The sequence below is a fragment of the Lissotriton vulgaris genome, chromosome 7 (genome assembly GCF_964263255.1).
Source record: "Lissotriton vulgaris chromosome 7, aLisVul1.2, whole genome shotgun sequence".
Taxonomy (NCBI): Eukaryota; Metazoa; Chordata; class Amphibia; order Caudata; family Salamandridae; genus Lissotriton; species Lissotriton vulgaris.
Genome location: NC_141695.1, coordinates 1,031,200,373 through 1,031,224,177, shown reverse-complemented (window position 1 = coordinate 1,031,224,177; position 23,805 = coordinate 1,031,200,373). Strand labels below are relative to the sequence as shown.

At 47.8% G+C, this 23,805-nt stretch overlaps 1 protein-coding gene across 3 annotated transcripts in view; it reads right to left on the bottom strand.

Moving 5' to 3' along the window:
• The window catches only part of ANKHD1 (ankyrin repeat and KH domain containing 1), a 1,478,908-nt gene that overhangs the window by 721,545 nt on the left and 733,558 nt on the right, over window positions 1–23,805 (bottom strand). For all 3 annotated transcript variants that reach the window (XM_086931463.1, XM_086931465.1, XM_086931464.1), the window contains exon 22: window positions 9,391–9,553. In XM_086931463.1, the coding sequence (XP_086787589.1) occupies window positions 9,391–9,553 (163 nt within the window). The remainder of the gene's footprint in view (window positions 1–9,390; window positions 9,554–23,805) is intronic.

Below are 23,805 nucleotides of genomic sequence, written 5' to 3'. Positions count from 1 at the left end.
AAGTGGGGGTAACCATGAAAGCAGATCCTCATTTCCTACCCTCACTGCTTTTATGCTGACTGCAGAATGGTGGAGTCATCTTCGGACTGGGGCTCTGACTTCTGGATGAAGAGTGATTCTTCTTGTGCCACTGAAACTTCTTCCTCTTCTTGTCGACCAAAGATATCTAGGGTATCGTCCGCTTGTTTAAGCCGCATTTCCTGTCACCTTGCACGTCAATCCTGAAGGGTCTTTATGGAGTGAAAGGATTTGTAGGCCCACAGGTGTCTTCTCGATGCTCTGGCGAGAGGCATAAGTTACAAACAGGATGTTGTTCGATGTGAGGGTATTTCGATTTGGCCCTTCTGACAGAAACAGAAAAAAGTGCGTTCCATTAGCACGTCATTCTCCGCAAATGTGGAAATTGAGAAGTGTTTGCCCTGCGCAGCTTTGGACCGAGGAAGCAAGCTGAAGACCCGCTTCGGAAAGGTTGTATGAGATGCAAAGTAGACTGATCGAGACAATACCGTCAAATTGGATTAAATGACCCAAAGGGAGTCAGAAGGAGTCTCAAACCGGAGCGCGAGATTCTACGTCCGAACCAGGTAGTGGAAAAAACAATCTGAAGATAGCGCCGATGACTATGTGCAGTATTCCCAGGAGTCGCCGCCACACAGCCCCGTAACCCGAAAAAAAAATCTTGGAACAAAAACAACTTGTAATAATCCAAGCTCAACACTAGATGGCGAACGTATGCAAAGCAAGTGTATCCACAGCACACATGCCTCGAACAGTATGCTTCCTGAGGTTGGTGAGAGGGAGGCTAGCAGTTACTAAATAACTTTTTGCTCACATGGAAGCCCGGGGAGCAGGCTGGTTTTTCCCCAGATCAGTCAGTGGATAGCTCGCTTAATAAGAGGAGGATTTGGCCAGGACTTAGAGCAAAATAACCCCCTATCCTTGAAATGTCTTCACTAGCTGAAAGAGAAGGGGTGGCCTTGGAAGACAGTGAGCTAATCGGCCATGATTGTTGTAGGAGAGTAGGGTCTGCAAACCTATGGTCACCCCAGATTTTTGCTCTTTGCTTCACTGGTTTACGACTTTCCCTGGCTGTGAGCCTGCTAATCAGACCCACAGCCTAGCTGTTGTCTCTCTAAATTGACACACATGTACTTTAGGTGCATTTACCAATTGGTATTGGGTGACTCTTGTAAGTCCCTGTACAGTGTACCATAGGTACCCAGGGCGTAAGTGCACCCAAGGCCTACCAGGGGCTGCAGCATGTATTATGCCACCCCTGGCTGGCCATCTAAACAGACACAACTGGCTGGTAACACAGCTGGGGCAAGGTGGTGTAATCATCCTTTGCTGTAGATATAGCATACCTATATCTGACCCAAAATGAACACATATATTCCTATAAGTCACTCCTATGGCAGGCCTTATCAATCCTGAAGGCAGAGTGCTTAGAAATAAGTGAGATGGTGCTCTAGCATGAGCTGAGCCTGTCTGCAGCTTTCGGAACCATGTCCTTTAGCCGTTTCCATGATAGTGCCATACCATATACTCTTAAGTGCATTATAATCCTCGCGGTTATTGCTAACTTTGGTTTGGCATTATCAAAACACGTCGAGTAAGGTGTCACACGATTTGGAATACTACCCCCTCACCAGTTCTGGCGACGGGGGTAGCATTCCACCCTTTTAGAGGGACATGACATGTACAGAACTAGAACCCCGGTTAAAGTTAATCAGAGCCTCAGCATCACAAAATGGATGCTGCTGCCACAGACACAAGTCTGACCTCCTGCTGCTGGAAGTCCTTCCAGCAAGGGAGGCCTGGACAAAGGGTTTCCTGCCTGGGGAGGTGCCCGCACCACCCCAGACAGGACTTGTATATCCAGATAGGCAGGGCTGAAAGGAATGAAACATGCCTGGGGCACACAAGGTGTCTCTGTGCATACCCCGGTTCAAACCAGTTGCTGGGGCACTCCAGCCCAAGCTCTGGCACGAAACCTGACACAGGATAGGGGGTGTAACCACCCCCCTTCCTGGTCCCACCCATGGGAGGGACCTAGTCGCTAGTACAGCCCCCTTTGGCAGAATAAAGGTAGGAGCTGGTCCCATTCCAAATTAGATTATCCTGAACCACTCTACAAAGAAGAAACTCTGGCCTTCGACGGCCTGCTCCACAGAAGACTGAAGAAATCTCCCTTGTGGCCAAGGAGTGACCACCCTGCATCCGCAGGCACCATCAAGCGTCCTAGCGGTTCACTTTGTCGTCCTTCCTGGCGGAACCAGACTTCAGTGCCCGACGAGACCCGGACTCCCAGACCTCTCCGACCTCAACTCCCATCTGCAGCACAGCTGAGATCCGTGGGTACGACGAGACACGTGGGACCGGCCATCTTGAAGAAACTGCACTTCGCTTCCAGCACGACCTCTGAGGCACCCTCGAGTTAGTACTTTGGGGATTGAGAAGCCCCAGCCCCGAGCAGCTCCTGCACCGAAGACCAGCCCTCCAGCATCCACAAGATCGGCGTGGGGCCCTTCTGCTTGATTGCTACTTGACGCGTTGTCTGGTCACTTGCCGGCTGGCTTGTGGCCTCCTAGACAACGAAACCTTGAAACTACGCCACTGGTCTGGTTGCTCCAGACTGGCCCTTGCTTTCCTGCAAAGGAGAAGTACCCCAGACCCTCCTGGTCCGCACCAGACGCCATCTTTACTTGCCGCGTGGGTTGCATTTGCCAAGGCCTGTTGACTCTGATCCTGGAACCGACACCGCCGACAGCGAGAGCCTGCGTGGGACAGACCGTGCCTCCATCCTGGTCCTCGACGACACCTCCTGGTTCACGTGTCTGCAGAGTCAAGCGTCACCTCTTCACCTGATCGCGACGACATCATCTGGTTCCTTCCTGGTTCCACTCCGGTCACTGGCTAATGACTTTGAACACTGTTCCCTCTGCTTTCAGGTCTCCATCATCTTCGATCCGCCCTAGGATCACTCCGGACATCTTCCTCCTGGTCGCCTGCAGCATCTTTTCTCCAAGGCTCCATTGACTTCAACGAGGAAACCCGACACTTTCACACATATGCACCCGCAGCCCGTGGGTGAGTTAACAAGAGCATTTCGGTGCTCATAGGTAGATTGACTCTCCTAGTGTCCAGGTATCCTGTAGTTTTCGTCTCAACCAGTCTGAACTGTCCTCCCTTGCCTATTTTGTAAATTGTTTGTGCCCATTGACTTTGCATTGAAACCTGCGTGTGTGTTCTAGCACTGCACACGCGACCCGTGGGCCTCCTGCTCCTTACCTAAGGTTAGGGTAGTGTAGCCCCAGCGATTCCGATTCTACAGCCTCTGGGCAGACTCATTTCTTGTATCGTTCTACTTCACCCATTTACTTAGTATATGGTTTGTCGTGCCCCTAGGGCACCATTGTAATTGTGCGACTTACAGTATTTTTCTGAAGAGTATTGTTATGTGCTCATAAATCTCATAAAGAGTTCAGAGGTGTTTTGTTAGTAATAAATATATTGTTTATTTTCATAACAACCTGTGTGGTGTCCTTTCATTTGGTATTCAAGGTGTTATATGTGGTGAAACAGCTGGCTTCACATGCCAAAAGAGATTAGCCTAAGACAGCTCTGTCCATGCTACCATTAAGATAGCTGGTCTATAAGTTTGACTTACAACCAATCACCATAAGGGTTGTTTGGACTGATACAAGGTGATCACTAGAACTAGTGAGCATCATATATCAGGCCAACTTTTCACAATTGTGCTCAACTTGTACTTATTGAGGACATCAATCAGCAAGGAATTGAACTAATTCTCCCATCAAAAGTTAGGTTTACGTTCTCTTGGTTTCCTACTTCAAGATAAACAAGCATTTGCAATGCAATAGGTCTGGCAGCATTAAAGTTTGAGTTATTGGCATTGCTTATGACAATGTGTTGCATTACATTTTTAGCAAAGTCTGTATTGGTGTATAAAGATGATTTGCAAGATGATAGTGATGGATGGATGGATGGAGTGGAGGGGATGAATGCATGGAGTGGGGGGATGGAATTCATGCGTGCATTAAAGTGGGAGTCAGTAGGAACTGACGGATGTCATTAGACAATAGATGAATACGATTATTGGCTCAGCCAAGGGGTGACTGACAAAAGTCTCAAGCAATTGGCTAAAAGGGATGGTCGAAGAAAGACAATGGTTGAAAGAGGCGGACCCTAACTCCATCATCTATATTGCCATCAAGAGAACCTATTAACAGCTGCACTGTCAGACCTAAAAACCATCCACCTGACTTGGTAAGGCGGTTCTGTTGTTTTCCCAGGCTCTTAGCGGAAGGGAAAGGAGTCTGCTAGTAGATGGTCATTACAACACAATAAGACAGGGCAGTCACAAATGATTCGGTGAAAGGTGAGTCAATATGTTAACTCGGCACAGTAATTGAGCAGTTACATACTGACCTAGTGAATGCCTTGATCAGTCTATGGGAATGCTAGGCCATGTAATGTCCATTCTCGCAAAGAGGAGTGTACAAACAAAATGCTTGATGGCTAGCGCTGGCAAGATCTTCGGTGATTATAGGAAGATCTTATTAGGATGTTTTGTTAACTCTTAAAGGTTCAGCATATATTCTGAAAAAAAAAATATTTGTAGATTTTTAAAATCATGATCACCAGAACTATACTCCCTTTCCTGTTCCCCGTTAACAAGAATGGTAATTCTATTTCTGAAGTTACAGAGAAAGTAGGTTTATGCAGGATCAACAGTGATGCTTGCACTTTGTGACAGTTTTTCGTTGCCACAGTAAGGAGACGACAACAAAGGATGCAGAGTTTCTGAAGACTAAAATAACCCATCACGGGTAAATGAGCTTGAGAGCAACTACGGCTTGGGGCATTAACTGAGATGAGGCGAATTAAACGTATACAAGAAGATCACTGGAAGGGTAGTGATGCGCGACTATGGTGTCATGTTCACACAGTGTGACTGGTTCCAGAAAAAGAATAATCGTGGCCCTGCTGCCCGAGAGGACACGTGACTGGAAGAAGCAATTGACAGCTCAGATGCCTGAAGCAGCAGCAGAAGGATCAGTGCATACGGCAGACCGGTACTGAAACCCAAGCAGCGAGATCTGCATTTTATCCATTCCAGGGACACAAATAGTTGGCCAACCGCAAAGGAGTACCAAAATAAACGAGCCCCTGTTTGACCTTGACAATTAGAAGATAGGGCATCATCATACGAAGGAACGGTCATGTTTTACAATCGAGTAAACAGTAACGATTCGCGCTATATAAAACTTTATAAATAAATACACAGGACTAGGAACACAGATACTGGTTTACTTTCAGAGCCAAACACGCGCAAAGAGGTTTATAAGCATACACAGCTATGGCTGGAAAACAAAATAAAATGAATTAAAAACCTTTAAACAGTCCTTTCTTTACTGCAAAAGACAACCTCGTCTTCACAAGGCTCTTGAAGATGAAGTTTAAAGAACAGCTGAAATATGCGTAGAACGTTCTGGCAGAGATTGTAGAAAATGAATGTCAAACAGTCCTTTAAAAGCCTCCTTCAAGGATCTGTTAAAGGTACGGGCTCAAAATCTTACACATTTCTTTTATTACTGTTTCCTTGTACAATCTTTTCAAGCTGCGCACAGGGGGCTATGCTTAAGATATGCAATCTCGTTATCAGGAGCATGACCCCTTAACCCTCAAATCTAGCAATAGTTGAGTGGGAACCTTTAAAATGAAATGTCCTCTCAGTCACTGTGTAAGAAGACTTGATTATCATAACCAATACAATAACGCTGAGGTCAAAGCGCTCGGGGAACACCTCTGCTCGCTTCAGTCATCAGCTGTCAATCGCAACATTCTAGAACGGCCGGCTGATGACAAGAAGAGTGGCAAAGGGGGACGGTGCCCGAGTGAACAAAAGTATAATGAATACAACACATCTTCCCCTTCTGAAAAAAACAAGTTGAGGCTGCTGCAAACCTAAAATATCCAGGAAAATGCAAGCATAAAATATACAGGAAAATGCAATGTCTAATAAGGGATTCTGATAGTCGCACTCACGAATGCAAGGTGGAGACTGCTGGCATTATTTCTACTCCTGCCGACAAAGTCATGGTGTTGACTAAAAGATATTAAAAACCCACCCCCGCAGCGCGGCTTGAACAGGAAGCCAGGCAACCTGTGTTGGGACAGGGGCGGGGCCGCAAAAAGACAGGAAGCAGACGGGAGCCTACCCCGCGCTCCTGTGCCTGTCAGCAGGAATATTTGCGTGTCAGCTAGCGGGGCTCCCGTGCTCGTGGAGAGCCCCGCTTGCTGCTGAGAATGACCCGCTGGCTGCCGAGGGAGAGAGACACACGCGAAAAGAACCCGGTGTGAGGAAGGGATGTGTGTGTGTGTGTGTGTGCGTGCGTGTATGTGTCTGTGTGTGTGTGTGTGTGTGTGTGTGCGTGTGTGTATGTGTATGAATGCGTGCGTAAAAAGAGTCCGATGACTGTTGGGGGGAGGGGGGGTAAGTGAAAGTATGCAGCAGGCTTGCAGTGGAGCGAATATGCTACTTACCAGTATGCATCTGTTCTTGGCATGTAGGGCTGCTGACATTCATATCTGTGCATAGATCGCCGCCTAGTGTTGGGTCCGGATGATCGCAAATTGTTGTCCTGGAAGAGTCTTCGAAGTATCACGAGATAGGTGGCTCCTCCCCTGGACTGCCTCGAACACAGGAGATGGGTGTGCGCGCGTGTGTGTTTGTTTCAGTCTGCGCGCGGCCCGCGCCGATCCGATTCCAGAGCCTGCGCGTGCCCATCTTCTGTCTCCTGGGAAGCACAGCCGCTGACAATAGGTCTCTGGCGAGACCGCGCTTTTGTGCGGTCATCGCCACGAGACCTAAAAAATGTAAGCAACAACTGCCATCAATATGGATGAAGTCCTAGGATAGCCTCGTATCTTTAGCTTTCTTATATTGGAGCAGGAACTTGTACCCCCTCCAGATTAAAGTCTGGGAGCAAATAAAACCAAAACCAACCACATTTCCAAATCTCTAAACTGGCTTCCGTTTGAGACAAGGGTTCAACTAAAACTTGCACGTATGACACAAAGCACTGCATTTCAACACTCCTCTGCACCTTGCGAATAAGCTAGAACTGTCTGGTGGTGCCTGCTCCTCAAGGAGCTACAGTACCTTGCAGCTCAAAGCTAAGAAATTTTAAAAAGTGGAAACGTACAATCGATCATTCCTAGGCATTGCCCTGAGAATCTGGAACTCCCTACCTGCAGAAACTAGATTGATTCCATCAACATTTTCCTTAAAAAAGGAAGTGAAAGCTTCACTGATGAGCACGTTGTTGAGCTAGAAGGTTTTCCTTTCCAGACTGAACTGGTAGCTCCTCCGTGCCCAAGGCATGCTCCTCCTCTTCTAATCTAACAATGACTCATCATGTTTTATTCTGCTCACATGTTCTTCTGTCTTCCTGACATGCACCGTTGCTTACTTTGTTACTTGGCGGCTGTAGGGTCCAAATACCTGCTTCTATTATGTCACTACGTACCTGTTACTTGTATATATTGCTGCTTTTCTCCCACAATTGTCTACCGTTTGTGTTCCGCAACTCGTATGTAAATCGCTCTTATACCATCTAGGGTCATGTTTGCGCTATATAAAACTTTAAAAATAAATAAATTAAATAGAACCCACTGCTGGCCATGATGATACGGTTAGCTGGGGATGGGGGGTAAATGGGGGGGCTGGTTCACCCTTAATTTACATGCAAGCGAGGTGGTTCACGTAGCTCAGTAGAGATTTAACATCAATGAGACCAAGCCTAGATGTGGACTGCAACTTGCAATAGATGAAGAGTTTGAGTGCTGCAAACAGCCAGTGACTATGCACATGTGCAGCTTCTGCAACTAGAGTAGTAGTAAAATAACAATCAGGGGGAATGAACTAAGCATGGGCGGAAAATCCGTTTCGCTCGCGGATTTTGCGGATTTTCGGGAAATTCGCAATCCGCGAGATTCGCGAATCTCCCGCAAAATCCGCAAATCCGCGAGCAGCGGATTTTGCTCGCACTGTTCGCGTGAGTTCGCGGCTTCCCAGTACAACTTCGCGCCCCGCGAATAAGAGCTAAATTGCAGAAATACGATCTTAGCAAAACTGAAACTACTTACCAGGTTCAAAAGTTCAGGCTCATCATTAGTAGCCATTTCCTGTAGTGCTTCCTGAGGGGCCCCTCCAGAGTTCAGTTGCCAGTTGCAACTATTATGTGACCCTGCTCTGAACCTCAGAATAGTTACACATATGCCACAAAGGTCCTGAATTACAGCTAAGGGAGACAAGCAGGAGCCAGGCTGGAAGTTAAAATCCATTAATCAGCCCCTAATTCATTATTGTCAGTTGGGGCAGGGCAGGTGTTGTAACTAATTTTGCAACAATGAAAGCACTTAGCAAGTGCAAAAGATCACTAATCAGGGCGCACTAAGGAAGCAGGTGCCAGCTAAAAAAATATTCTGTGACACATTAATCAGCCCCAAATTAATTCAGGTCACTTGAGGCAGGGAAGGTGTGCTTTGCTTTGCCGAAAATAATGTACACTGGACAACCAGAGGGTGTGGTGATGAAACAGAGGGTGGCATGGGTGGGCCAGAGGGTGGCATGAGTAGTCAGAGAGTGGCAGTGGTGACAGAGTGGCAGTGATGAAGAAGAGTGTCCCAAACAGGCTGGACACGTAGAAACAACAAGTTCGCAAAACTTGCGACCCGACAGGTAAGTTCGCAAATTGCGAAATTGTAAAAACCCTCACGAACTGGCAGAAACACTGGCGAACACAAAAAAAAAAAATCCGCAAATTCGCGGATTTTGAGTTCGCAAATCCGCAAAATTGCGAACGCGAGATTCGCAAAATTCGTCCATGCTTAGAATGAACAGCAAGAAATGATAGAGAAAGATAAAAAGATGAAGGGTATCATGGGAAGGTCATCGCATTACAAAATATTAGATTGTGAATGAAGTTTCAACCAACACCATTGGGTGGAAAATGGACATGCATACTTGCTGCGCTGCATTAGCAGCTACAGATGCAGTTTCTAGTCTTGCAACTAGAGGGCAGAGCACCCATAAATAATTGAATAGTAAATGTAGGAGCAACACAGATCCTCGATTTACAAAAAAAAAATACATGTGTGGTCAATGAAAGAGCAGGAAAAAAGGATCCAGGCACACATTCTTAGGGGTAGATTCCGAAAACACTGAGTTATGCAGTAAATGTTCTTCCACTAGCACTGGAACATAATCTTCAAATAGATTTTTATTTACATTTTTTTCATGACTTATGCACACAAAAATAAATGAACAGAAGATAAATGACTTTAAAGTACTCAAATTACCTTGCGAAATGCAGACATAAGTGGTGTAATTTTCCTATTATCTGCTGCATCTACATCAGCTGCAGCCTGTACGATTAACTGTACAACATCAAAGTGACCACCATTTGCTGCCAGCCATAACGGAGTATTTCCCTTCTTATTTCGAACATCAATGTGGGCTCCCCTAAAACATAAACCACTGGTTACAATTAAACAAAATGAACAGACTAAGCATTGCTAATCCAATGTATATGTCCTTATGGCTGATGAAAACAAGTTGCCAGTATCATTGACCTAACAAAGAAATTAGTTACTTACATGTAATTCTATTTCTCATGCATTGGTATCTTTATGCTTGAATCAGTCTCCTTCGTCAGGCTGGGAATCCCAGGTAACTAAATTGCAGTAAACAGTGTTACAGTGGTTGTAGGCCTGAACAATAGTGTTTGCTTAGTAGCACATCCACTGCATTTGATACAATCCACAATTCAGGAAGTGGGGAACTCTCCTACTTCCCTTACAGGCAACTGTAGCTCAGATTTCACAGCACCAGTTTGAGGAGCAAGTCTGGCAGAAGGGAGTCTCCGACCAAGTGAGGAGGGAGAATCGTATGTGAACACATGATAGGCGAGTGCCTAGCTTCTTCTCCAACCTAGGATCTGTTATATATTCACACGCATAAACCAAACTATCAAGAAGTATATGATATTAGAATAACGCATGAAGCAGGTTCCCCTTTACTGAAATATGTTGAGTTGAACTGCCTTCTCCACTGATGAGTCAGCAGCTGACTCCTCAATCAGGCAATAGTGCTTGCTGAATATGTGCCTGCTCTTTCACATGGCTGGACTGCAGATGCTTGTTAAAGGCACTCCTGAGTACAGTCGTTGCCATGCTTTGGTAGAGGGAGTTCTCACTCCGTCACACTGGATGCTTCACTTTACTGTGGCAGGAGGTGTTGCAAGCCAACAGGCAATGTGGAATTGCCTGTTTGCACATGGAGCAACCTGCTCCCGGATGGCCAAAGTTGTAAAAAAAAAAAAAAAAAAAAAAAAAAAGAATTTGGGCTGATGTGCCTAAGCATTACGCATTGTCCGTGTAAAATCCAATGCACAGTTGGACATTCCACAAGTGCGAATTTTCTCAGCTAATGTAGCAGAATTAGAGGGAAAAAACATAAAAGGCCTGATTTATTTACATAAATGTCTATAGGGATTCTAGATTTAAACTTTGGAATACTTCACAGGATAACCTTGCCTCCAATAAACAGGAGAAAGGTCTCCTTTATGGTAGATGCCATCTGCCATACATTTTTTGCTAATGTGAGGGCAAGCAAACGCAACGTATTCCAAGAGATGAACTTTTGGTGTGCTGTTGGAAGAAGATCAAAGGGAAGCAGCATAAACTGGCACAATGCCATGTTCCGTTTCAAAGACACTGGGAGTGGGGGGAGAGGGAGATGTACAAGGTGAAAAGCCTATTTGAAGAGCCTTCAGAAACTGTGTATGATCCTTTGCGAGAACAATGAAGATTAAGATTTTTTTAATCTTGAGATCGCACCAAATGGATGCTCCCTGAAGAAAATATAGGGCCACTCTTGGCAGTATGGAAGAATTTGATAGGGCTTTGATAAGGCTGCAATTAGCTGGGATGCAAGCCTATGACTTTACACCATGCACAGAAACACCTCCACTTGGCCAGGACCAGTAAGTTCCAGACTGTAGGCATAGCCTATTTGACCCATAGCTCCAAGAAGTGGATGTGGAGCATCTTCTATGTCTTAACAGAGGCCTCTAGTTGTTAGGTACTCCATATGGACTTCCCAGTTCTCCAATGGTGCATCCTTAGTACTATTCCGTCTGATGAACGTGGCAATGGGCAGCTGCATTTGATAGAAATCACCACCACAGCAGCACCAGTTTGTAAATTGGATCTTCTTGTGTCCTGAAAAATAGTTGAACCAGGGCGCCTATATTACAAAGCCCAAAGTCTGTTTATATATTCTGAAGGGTACTGTATGTGTTTTACTGTGTCAGTCTGTCAGAATGGATGGCCAAGATTTTGGTTTGGACTTTTACGCGTAAGAATAAGGTGTAGCCATTCTTGCCTTCTAGATGCGGAAGCTCCTGCTGACTGGCAGAAACCAGCATTGAAAATGTCCACTGCTGCCTTAATGATCACAGCCAATGTAATAGCCACTTCTTTAAATATTATAGCTTTTGCAGCATTCTGGCATTGATTGAAGTCACTGACAACAGTTGTGGCATCTTAGATTGTCTACTCGCCTGATGTCTCTGCCAGGAGGTGCTCCTATATCATTGGTGCCACTGCCTCAATAGTGGAATCCAGTTTCAGATTGCATTTAACAGGCTGAGTTCCAAGTAGGGGGCCCCTATATTTTTCCTCTAAGTAAGGTACTACTGCTGGGATTGTCGATTACATTAATTTTATGCCCTCTGGCCATGCAAAGTCTAATCTGGGTATCAACTTAGTGCTCTTGTGTGGTTCTTTGAAGTCATAAAGGAACAATGCTGTTTCAATGACTCCATAGGGATATTACATTGCTCAGCCACTCTCTTCATCAGTGTATGAAAGCGGGCTATGTCATCCAGATGGGATTCTGGTTGCGTCAATGACTTGTGTTACTCCTTTGGCAAATATGTAATCTTCCCATTCCTCTCTGTGGACCTCTTGGTCTTCCCTCTAGAAACTCTTCATCTTCCTCCATATCGAACAGTTGCTGGGAATATGACTAATGGTGCTCGCCATTGACCTTTGGTGACAGTGGAACAAGTGGAAAGGGAATATTCTGTGGAGGTGTCTGAAGCATTGAACAAGGTGGAGCGGGGGAAGCTAAAGTAAGTAATCGAGGTGGTGGAACCAGTGGGATGGATGGTGCAGGCAATAGAATAGCTGAAGGTTATCAAAAGAGCTGCTGAGGAAGTCGTTTTTGAAAAGTATCCACCACAGGCTGCAGTCCTGTCAAAATTGCAACTGCCCAGGCTGATCACTGACAAGCTGATGCATTTCAAAGACAGATTAAATACTGTGGGCTGCCATCCAAGCTGCAAGCCTTGTGGTCCGGTGCTGCTCCTCCACAGGTGCAGATCAAGTACAGCTGACGCTCAGTGGTCTCCTTCAGCAACCCATCGGGGGCCCGGGCCATCAACTGTTCTGGTACCTCTGACAACAAAGAGTTTTTTTCAATTGTCATCCCTCTGACTCAGGATCCCACACAGCGGTGACCACTAACACTGCTGATAACCTCCTGTGATTGAGGGGTCCTCTTCTGTGAGGGAAACTGGACTTTTGTTGCAGATATCCCCTCACTTTCCCCCCTTTAGAACAACTAGATGCTGGTTTTCAACTCTGACAGTGCATTGCGGCATGCTAACTCTACCTCAGTGTCAATGCTTTCCCCCTAAAATCAAGTGAAGTCCAACGGTGACCCAAGTGGCATGGACTTTGGCACCCCTGTAAATAACTAGTAGAAGGAACCTAAGGCGTGGGTACTAAAGAGTGTCTCTTAGGGCTGCAGCATGTCTTAAGCCAACCTAAGGGACCCACACAGAAATTGCATTCACGCTGCCATTGCAGACTGCATGTCAGGCTGCAAACCATGAGTGAAAACACATGACACACTCACTGTGTTCTATGTCAAAGTCACTGCATTAAATATATGAAAGCTGCCCATACAGCAGGCCTTGTAGCCCTAAGGTAGTGTGCCTTATATTACATGTGAGGACATATCTGCATGAGCAGGTATACCCCTATACTGTTTAGGTCAATCAGTAGATAGTACAAGTGAGCAGAGAAGCAATCTTAAGTGTATGTTGTGGGCACTGAGTATTATGAGTTCTCCAACTACATGATGGCTTCACTGAAAATACTGGTGTTTGGCATCAAACACCTTGTCTTGATAAATCTGTACTGATGCCAGTACTAGATTTATTATGACATGCAACCAGAAGGTACCTTAGAGGTACCCCCCTGAAACCTTACTAGTCTTCTAGTGTGATGGCGGACTGGAACCTTCCACATCAGACTCGTTTCAGACCCCCCTGCAGGTGAGAGCCCACTCTCTTGGGAGGTCAAGAACAATGCTAATCTGGCAGGAGGTGTTCGCACCTCCTCCAGCAGGATGGCTAATGAATCCGCATCCCAAGGCCAGAGTCTTCAAAGCCTCTGCCTCCTTTGATATGCAACCCTGCTTCCCTCAGACCTGGGAATGCCAACCCCTTGCCCCGAGGTCCGTCTGGCACCAGGACAGGGGATTTGTTTTTTTTGCGTTTTATATAGCGCAAACTCGACCCAAAGGTATCAGAGCGATTTACATGAGCACCAGTTGCTTTACAGTCGGACACCTTCCTTGTTTTTAGTTAGGCACAGGGAGATTGAGTGATTTGCCCAGAATCACAGGATGTGGAGCATCGTTGATGAGACTCAAATCCAGTTCTCCAGCTTCTAAGCTGATTAAGCCGTTCGGCCACATTCTCTCCCCTTGCAATGTAAGGAGGCGTGTTGCACCTCCAGGCTAGTCACACCCCTAAGGTGGGCTGCCTAAAGTGAACATTAGGATTTCATCATCTTGGTTATGGTAAAATTTGGAAGCCTGGGACAGGGTTATGCCCACACACCACAGGAAGTGGTCAAATAAGGAGATTAGTGACCCCCAAGGGTAAGTAGCCCATTGGCTACTGTCATTCACTCTGCTTCACACCCCTAAATTCAGTTTTTAGGTGCCACCCTGATACCAGGAACTCATTCATCTGACTGAAGAAGGAATATGCTACTTACCAGTATGCATCTGTTCTTGGCATGTAGGGCCGCTACATTCATATCTTGTGCATAGATCGCCGCCTAGTGTTGGGTCCGGATGATTGCACCTTGTTGTCCTGGAAGAGTCTTCGAAGTATCACGAGATTGGTGGCTCCTCCCCTGGACTACAGTGCGCATGGGCATCATCTCCATCCTCAGATTGTTTTTCGCCATTGTGGCAGAGATGGAGTCCAATACGATACCTGATTACCATGCTTAGAAATAATTCTGACTGCTACAGCTGCGACAGGCACCGGGGAGGATGGGCGGGCGATATGAATGTTAGCGGCCCTACATGCCAAGAACAGATGCATACTGGTAAGTAGCATATTCCGTTCGAGGCATGTGGGCCGCTAAATTCATATCTTGTGCATAGACTAAATAGCAGTTTCTCCCTTAGCGGTGGTTGCCCGAGCCAGCTGCAGCAGCCTGAAAGAGGGACTTTAGAACAGCCTGACCTACAGCAGCTTGCTGCTTGGAATGTACATCAACACAGTAGTGTTTTGTGAATGTATGAATGCTGTTCCATGTGGCTGCTCTACATATATCCTCCAATGGAATGTTCCCCAGGAAAGCCATGGATGCCCCTAGCTTGCGTGTCGAATGCGCTCTTGGGGGGACTGTTAGTGTGCGTTTAGCCTTCTGATAACAAATCTGAATACACTTAACAATCCACCTGGCTATACCTGATTTAGAAATGGGTTTGCCCTTGTGCTGTGGTGAAAAAGCAACAAAGAGTTGTTTAGTCTTCCTGAAATCCTTTGTCCGGTCTATATAGTACAGGAGGGCTCTTTTGACGTCCAATGTGTGCAGTGATCTTTCTGCCACTGAGTCTGGATTAGGGACGAAAACTGGCAGTTCAATAGTTTGATTAATGTGGAACTGAGAAACCACCTTGGGCATGAATTTAGGGTTAGTGCGTAGTACTACCCTATTTGCGTGGACCTGTATAAAAGGTTCCGGAATGGTTAGGACTTGCAGCTCGCTAACCCGTCTTAGCGACGTGATCGCTACTAAGAAGGCAACCTTCCACGTTAGGAACTGTATTTCACATGAGTGAAGAGGTTCGAAAGGAGGTCCCATCAGTCTGGTCAACACCACATCGATTCCAGACCGGAGAAGGTGGCCTTTGGGTGGAATGACTCGTTTGAGTCCCTCCATAAAAGCTGTAATTGCTGGCACTCTGAACAGTGAAAGGCATTGCCTGTTCTGTAAGTAAGCCGCCATTGCCGCCAAATGAATACGTATAGAACTGTATGCCAGATTGCATCTGTGTAAATGTAATAGGTAACAAATAATGTCCTGTGTCGATGCATCTAGCGGGTTTATGTCACGGCTGGAGAAGTAAATGACAAAACGCTTCCATTTGGCAGCATAGCAGGCCCTAGTGGTAGGCCGTCATGCCTCCTTAATGATGTCCATACAATCAGGAGGCAGATTCAGATACCCAAATTCTATGACTTCAGGAGCCATATCGCAAGGTTCAACTGTTGCGGATCTGGGTGCTGAACTTCTCCATGGCTCTGCGTGAGAAGACTGGGTGTAAGGCGCAGTCTTTGATGAGGCACCACGGAAAGTTCCAGGAACGTGGTGTACCATGCTTGCCTCGCCCACGTTGGAACAACCAGGATGAGAGTCATCGAGTGCTGTCCGAGTTTCCGTGCCACCAGAGGTATGAGTGGGGCTGGCGGAAAAGCGTACGCAAATCTGCCTGACCAGTTCATCCATATCGCATTGCCCTGAGACCGCGGGTGTGGGAACCTGGCGGCGAAGTTTGGGCATTTTGTGTTCTCGTTTGTGGCAAACAGGTCGATGTCTGGATGCCCCCACCGCCGGAAGTACGGTTGCAGCACCGATGGATGAATCTCCCACTCGTGCACCTGATGACTGTGCCGGCTGAGCAGATCCGCCATCTGGTTGTCCTGGCCTCGGAGGTGCTCCGCCATGAGGAAAATGTTCCTCTGAATGGCCCACTTCCACATACTCTGTGCCAAGTGGGACAACTGTGGAGAGTACCTCCCTGCTTCTGAATAGAATACATGGCCGTCATGTTGTCCATCTGGATCAACACGACCTTGTTGCACAGATGTATCTTGAAAGCCTTCATTGCCATGAAGATCACCATTAATTCCAGCAGATTGATGTGCATCTTCTTCTGTTGATCCGACCATAGTCCCTGCACTGTGTAATGAAGGAGATGCGCCCCCCACCCCAGGAGGGATGCGTCCATCGTGAGCACTATTTGTGGTACAGGCTCTTGGAACTGTCGTCCCTTGCAAAGGTTGCGTGGATTCCACCAATGCAGAGTTGTACGCACGACCGGTCACCAACACTAGGTCTTTCAATTGTCCTTGAGCCTGAGTCCATTGTCGTGCCAAACACTCTTGGAGCGGACGCATGTGCAGTCTCGCGTGCGGGACTATGAATATGCAGGAGGCCATCATGCCTATCAACTGCAGAAACACTCGCGCCTGTAGTGAGTGTTGTGGTCTGAATTTGCGAATCAGCAGTTGCATGCCGTTGATTCGCACAGAGTTTGGCTGGGCTGTGGCTGTCACGGTGTCCAACGTCGCTCCCAGATACTGCTGTACCTGAGCGGGTTGAAGATGCGACTTGGGATAGTTCAGAGAAAATCCCAAACTGTGCAGGAGATGAATTGTGCGGGACACGTGGCTGGCGCACTGCTGGGCCGACTTTGCTTGCACAAGCCAGTCGTCCAGGTAAGGGTAGACATGAATGTGTTGTCTCCGAAGGTTCGCTGCCACTGTAGCCAAGCATTTGGTGAACACTCTGGGAGCGGTGTTCACCCCAAAAGGAAGCACCTTGAACTGGTAGTGCTTGTTTTGTATGGTGAACCTGAGGTATTTCCTGTGTACCTGATGTATGGGTATATGGAAATAGGCATCCTTCAGATCCAGAGTTGCCAGAAAATCCCCCTGACTGAGCAATGGCAGGACCTGCTGCAGAGTCAGCATGTGGAAATGGTCCGAAAGGATGTATAGGTTCAAGGGTCTCAGATCCAGAATGGGTCTGAGAGCCCCGCCCTTCTTTGGGACCAAGAAATAGAGAGAGTACACCCCTGTTCCATACTCCTCTAGAGGCACCAGTTCTATGGCCCCTTTTTACAGCATGCTGGCCACTTCCTGCTGTAATAAGTTTATGTGCTCTGCGGACATAGGATGGTGTCTTGGGGGTATGTCAGGTGGAGTGGATGTCAGTTCTAAACAATACCCGTACTGGATAAGTTGCCTCACCCACCTGTCTGTGGTAATGCCTTCCCAGACTGGCAGGAACTGCTGGAGTAGTCCTCCGACCGGTGTTACATGGTCCGGGGGCAGTGACAAGACGTCACTGTTTGGTATTTGCTGAGGACCTGGTGTTATTATTTCCACATCCTCTGCCTTTGGTGCTGTTACCACGGTATCCACCTCTATTGTTTTTGTGAAAGGTGGTCTGCGCACCACTTTTATTGTATTGTGTGTGCCGAGATGTTTGCCCTCTTGATGGCCCTCTACTACCTGAGCGACGAAAAGAACCCCCTCTGAACTGTTGAGACTGCAAGGCCCCATGGACTTAGCCGTCTCGGTGTCTTTCTTGATCTTTTCAAGAATCGTGTCAACGTCAGGCCCAAACAAAAAATCTGGGTTAACAGGGTGATTGAGCAAACTTGTTTGTATTTCTGGCTTAAATCCTGAAATTCGCAACTTTGCCTGCCTCCTTAGCATTACACTATTGTTAATGGCCCTGGCTGCAGTGTCTGCTGAATCTAGGGCACACTTGATAGAAGCGTTTGATATCAGTTTACCCTCCTGAATCAACATGTCCGCCCCCTCTCTATATTCATTAGGCAAGTGTTGCAACAATTGCTCTAGGGTATCATAGTGAGCTTTATCGTATCTAGCCAGTAGAGCCTGTGTATTGCTATTCTCCAAATATTCGCTGCCTGTGCAGCAACCCGCTTCCCAGAGGCTTCTAATACTTTAGATTCTTTGTCTGGGGGAGGAGCATCACCACTTGTTTGTGAGTTCGCCCTCTTCCGGGCATTGGAGACCACCAAAGAGCCCAATGGCAATTGACCCCTTATATACGTAGGGTCCACAGGAGCAGGCCTGTATTTCTTCTCAATACGCGGGTTCACCACCCTTGCTCTGGTTGCATCCTTGAAAATGTCACTGGCGTGTTTAAGGACACCCTTCAGCATCGGTAGCGTCTTCACAGATCTGTCCGACTTAGAGAAGGTGTCAAACAGAAAGTCCTCCTCAACTGGTTCGGCATGCATGACCACATCGTGGTTCAACGCTGCCCTTTCAATCAGAGCGTTGAACGCCGCAGTATCCTCTGCGGGGCTGTCTTTACTTGGTAAGACTGGGTGTCCGCTGTGCCTTGATCGTCGAGCACATCCTGCGAATCATCCTGATTAGATTCATCAGGATAGTTGAATTGTTCGTCATTTTGGTCATCCCCCCCACCATCCTCAGTGCGTGTGGGGGAATGTGTAAAGGCTTGTCCATGAGGCCTTACGGATTCGAAAAGGACCGGCGAGGAGGCAGAGTCTCTTTTCCTTTTAAGTGGAAATTGATAGGATTCCATTGGATTCTCCGGCAAGATCTTCCGCTTGAAAAGGGTGAGTCTTCCGGTTGCAGAGTCAATGTACAACTTCTTTGAGCTTTCAGAATTAGGTGGAGTGGAACCGACGCCTTCAGGAGTGGCGGTCGTTCCCTTAAGTTTTGACATCAGTTTACCAGGGTCGGTGCCCTGTGCTGGCTTAGAAGTTTTAGGTCTTGCAGTTGGAGGCAGTCCAAAAACTATAGGTGGAGGTCCCGATGGCTGTTTGGCTTTTTTCACGGCCATCGCCAATTCCGAGCCAGGTGTTGCGCTGGGATTCCCAAAATGGCCGCTGCTTGATGCGTCACGTTCCAACGCGGCCATTTTGTGCTTGTCTTCGAGAGCCTTCACCAGCATCAACTTGTATGCATTCGGACTGAGGGGCGGCTGCGACTCAAGTCCGTCTTCAGTGTCCACGCCCCGAGGGCAGCCTTAGATGACGTCGCTCCGTCTCTTTGGGCCTTAGGCACCTTTTTGGATGTACCAATCTTCGGGTTGACATCCTTTCGTGACCCCGAAGGGACAATGACACTCCGAGCCTTCTTATGATCCGATGGAACAAGGCTTTGCGAAACGAATACTCGTTTGACCAGTTTCAGTTTCGATTGGTCTTTAGTCAGTTTCGTTTTCGTTTTCGTTTTCGAAGGCGTACCCACCAAAGGCTCTGAAATATTCTTAGCCGGGCCAGTTTGCGGGGCTGTAGAATGAGCAGAAAGATCTTGGCTAAGGCCTTCCGGCGATGCTTCGACCTGAGCCATTGACAAGACAGTGTCACTTTCGACCCTCGAGGATTCGGTCGGGTCTTGCTCATCGCTGGAGCCGCCCTCTGCGGCTCCAATGGCCATACCGTCGTCTCTTACCTAGACGGCCTCATCGTCTTCGATGTTGTCATCGGCTACCTCTTCTCCGTAGTAAGATTCTTGACAGGAGGCCGGGTCGAAGAAGTGCTCCGGTTCCTCCTCTAGGACGCCCTCGTCGTCCCCAGCCTCGAAGATATCCTCCACATCCGACGCTCTCCGCGCCGGTAGCCTCACCTCACGTCGAAGAGCTATCGCCTCTTCCGACCTGAATTTCGAACAGGCCAAGCAACTCTCCTCATCGTGGTCTGGAGACAGACACTGTTGCACGTCAGAGAGAGGGTACTTCGCGTTACAGACTGGGCAACGTTTAAACTGGGCCTGGAATTCCATTGTCGAGGTCAATCTTCGATCGGGCCTAAAAAGCTGGGAGCACACATGCTCAAGTATCCGGGAACCGGATAAGTTAACTCAGAACCGAACGAAGTACAATACCGACGCTTAAAGAGGCCTTTTGGCCTGAAGAAAACAAGTTTTTCCTATAGGTTCAGAACGAGAGTCACGGAACACATCCGAACCCAATGGCGGAAAAAAACAATCTGATGGAGATGATGCCCATGCGCACTGTAGTCCAGGGGAGGAGCCACCTATCTCGTGATACTTCGAAGACTCTTCCAGGACAACAAGGTGCAATCATCCGGACCCAACACTAGGCGGCGATCTATGAACAAGATATGAATTTAGCGGCCCACATGCCTCGAACATAAGAGAACAAAGGGGAGCCGAAGAAGAGAACTGAGGACTGCTGGTGGTATTTGGTACCAATCCCTGCCTGCCTGCTTCTGTCCCAACTATTGCAACAACCCGACTTATCCTGCATTCTCCAAAAGTCTCAGTGGGCCTGCAGCACATTGCCAAGCCGTCAGCATCTCTCTTGAAGTGGAGAAGCTACTACCCTGCAACATGCAAGCACCAACCTGAATGTCCGGTTCAACATTCTTCTGACTACCGGGTTCACAAAAATAGCGGCCGCCCAGGAGGAAGTCACTGTGCTCCAAGAGGTCAGATCTGTATCCCCACCAAGTACGAAGATGCCAGGACCAACCAGAGATATCATGCACCAATACTCTGGGTACTGGACCCCTTGAAGCACTCAAAGTTGATTGAGTGCAATCTGGACTCCAAAGACGCAAGGACCGACCAGCCGACGAGGGCTGTGAGCAATGCAGAGGCCAGCACAGAGTGGCCCAGCTGTCGTGGATGCAGGTCTGAGAACTCTGGGTGCCTTTGACGCATGGGCACCAGCCAACCAAAATCCCTTGCAATTGGGCTCCCCAGCCCAGGTCGCAGACAACAGAATGTGCTCTGATGCTCCCACAACCATCCCGAATAGGAGCTCCAGGACTTTGCGCCAATCCTCCTTTGCGCCTATTTCTAGGTGCCCCCCTCTTTTCCTATGGTGTAGCACGCAAGGCTGCCAACCCATCCAGCAGCTCTCCACATGGATGCTCCAGCGCAGGCAAACCTGAACTGCTGGAGGTACTTTGGACCTTAGCTCCCCGAGGACCTTAAGTCCTGAAGGGGACCACAGAGTAAATACATGTATGCAGGATATGTTTCCTTCTCTATAGGAAAGCATTACTTCAAAAATTTTACGTACCTGCAAAAAGTAATAAACTGAATAGTACTTACCCAATTAAGAAGTTCTTGGTGTTAAAATAAATATAAAAATACCTGTTCTTTTTCTAAATTGGTCTCAAATTTTTTCTGAAGTGCGTTTTTTTTTTACTCTGTTCAACAAAGGCATTAACACTACTCTCTGATAAGCCTAAACTGTTTGCCGACATTACCACAAAAGAGTGCATTTGGGATTATTAATTTTAGTCCTGTAAGCCAATAAAGGTAGTCTGGCCTTTCTACATAATATATCTCGTTTTGGTATACCCCATAAAAATCCACTTCCTGCATGTGAGAAATTGGCCTGATATGCAGTGCTCACTATTCTAGTGATCACTATGCATCAGTCCAAACGACCCCTATGGTGATTGGTTGTAAGTCAACCTTAGACCAGCTATCCTAGTAGCGTGGATACGAGCAGTCTTCGGGCTAAACTCTAGAGGGCGTGTTAAGCCAGCTGTTATACCATCACATACCCCTTGAACACCAAGTGAAAGGACACCACACAAGTGTTATGAAAATAAACAGTGTATTTATTAGAATCACGATTCAGAAAAGGGGGTGGTGATGAACAGAGTGTCTGAATTAAGCAGACCACTCTTACCCAGTCCAAAGATCAGGGCTTGATCCATCACCGTTATTTATCTCACTGCACCATCCCAGCTCAGAACCTGGCTATATGCAAATCAGTCTGTCCCTGGCCCAGTGCATCATGGGAACAGGGCAGACTAAACTACCAAGCCAATTCTTCACCAGAAAGGAGACAAGCTACCGGGGACCGGTTTCTGGCATTTCAGCCTTCTTCGGCCCGGCTTGCTTGAATCCTGATGGTGCAGTGAGAAAGGGACTCATGTCTGAGTATACCCTGCCACACCTATAGTGGCCAAAAACGATTCAGAAAAGGGGGTGGTGATGAACAGAGTGTCTGAATTAAGCAGACCACTCTTACCCAGTCCAAAGATCAGGGCTTGATCCATCACCGTTATTTATCTCACTGCACCATCCCAGCTCAGAACCTGGCTATATGCAAATCAGTCTGTCCCTGGCCCAGTGCATCATGGGAACAGGGCAGACTAAACTACCAAGCCAATTCTTCACAGGAACAGACTAATTTGCATACAGCCAGGTTCTGAAACTGGGATGGTGCAGTGAGCTAAAAAACGGTGTTGGATCTAGCCCTGATCTCTTGACTGGGTGAGAGTATTCTGTTTAATTCAGAGACTCTGTCCCTCACCACCCCTTGTTGTAAATATTTTTGTCCACCCTAAGCGTGGAAGGGTATACTCAGATGTGAGTCCCTTGCTCATTGCACCATCAGGATTCAAGCAAGCCGGGCCGAAGAGGCTGAAATGCCAGAAACCGGTCCCCGGTAGCTTGTTTCCTTCCCAGTGTAAGAATTGGCTTTTGTAGTTTGGTTTGCCCTGTTCCCATCATGCACTGGGACAGGAACAGACTAATTTGCATACAGCCAGGTTCTGAAACTGGGATGGTGCAGTGAGCTAAAAAACGGTGTTGGATCTAGCCCTGATCTCTTGACTGGGTGAGAGTATTCTGTTTAATTCAGAGACTCTGTCCCTCACCACCCCTTGTTGTAAATATTTATTAGAATCACAACAGCCCTGTACTCTTTATGAGGACAGGGTGCTAAGCACACAACGAAACTCTTAGGAAAATACTTCAAGTGCACAATCAATACAAGTGCCCGAGGGCACGGAAAGTTTAGTGGTCTCGGGCGGACCGGATAAGGCAAGTCGGAAGCGGTGGGGACTCGGGACCCTTAAATAAGGAGGCTATGCGGGCACCGAAATGCCGAAGTTACCTAGCCCAAGGGCTGCGGCTGCACAAGTCTTTACAGACGTTGGGAGTCCTCGCTGACGAGCCAGGAGCCGGAAGGAAGGAGTTGCTGGCCGGCGACCAGTTGAAGATAGTTCGTAGAGATCCAAGCCTGGATCAGAGATGGATGACACCTGAAAGCAGAGGGGACCAAGTTCGTACTACTAGCCAGTAGTCAGGGGGTACCAGGAGGGCACCGGATGATCGTCACCTCGACTAGATAGGTGGGCGACGCTAGGCTCTGCAGTCTCACGGACCAGGAGGCGTCGTCGGCGACCAGGATGGAGGTGCGAGCTGTCCCACGAAGGTTGATGCTGTCGGCGTCGCTGGGCCCAGGATAGGGGCAACAAGCCTTGGCAAATTTCAGGGCCACGTGGTGGGCCTAAAATGGCGTCTGGAGTGGACCAGGAGGGCCCGGGGTGCTCCTCTCTCAGAAGGGAGCAAAGGCCAGTCTGGAGCAACCAGACCAGCAGCGTTGGTTGTCGGGTGTCGTCAAGAAGGTCACAAGCCAGCGGCTAGTAACCAGACAATGGGCTGAGAGGCAAAAGCAGAAGGGCCCCACGCAGATCGTGGAGATGCGGGGAGGCTGCACTTCGGTGCTGGAGCTGCTCAGGGTCGGGGCTTCTCGGACCCCAAAGCACTCACCAGAGGATCCCTCGGCGGTCGTGCTGGTTAAGAAATCGTGCAGGTTTTGATGATGGCCGGT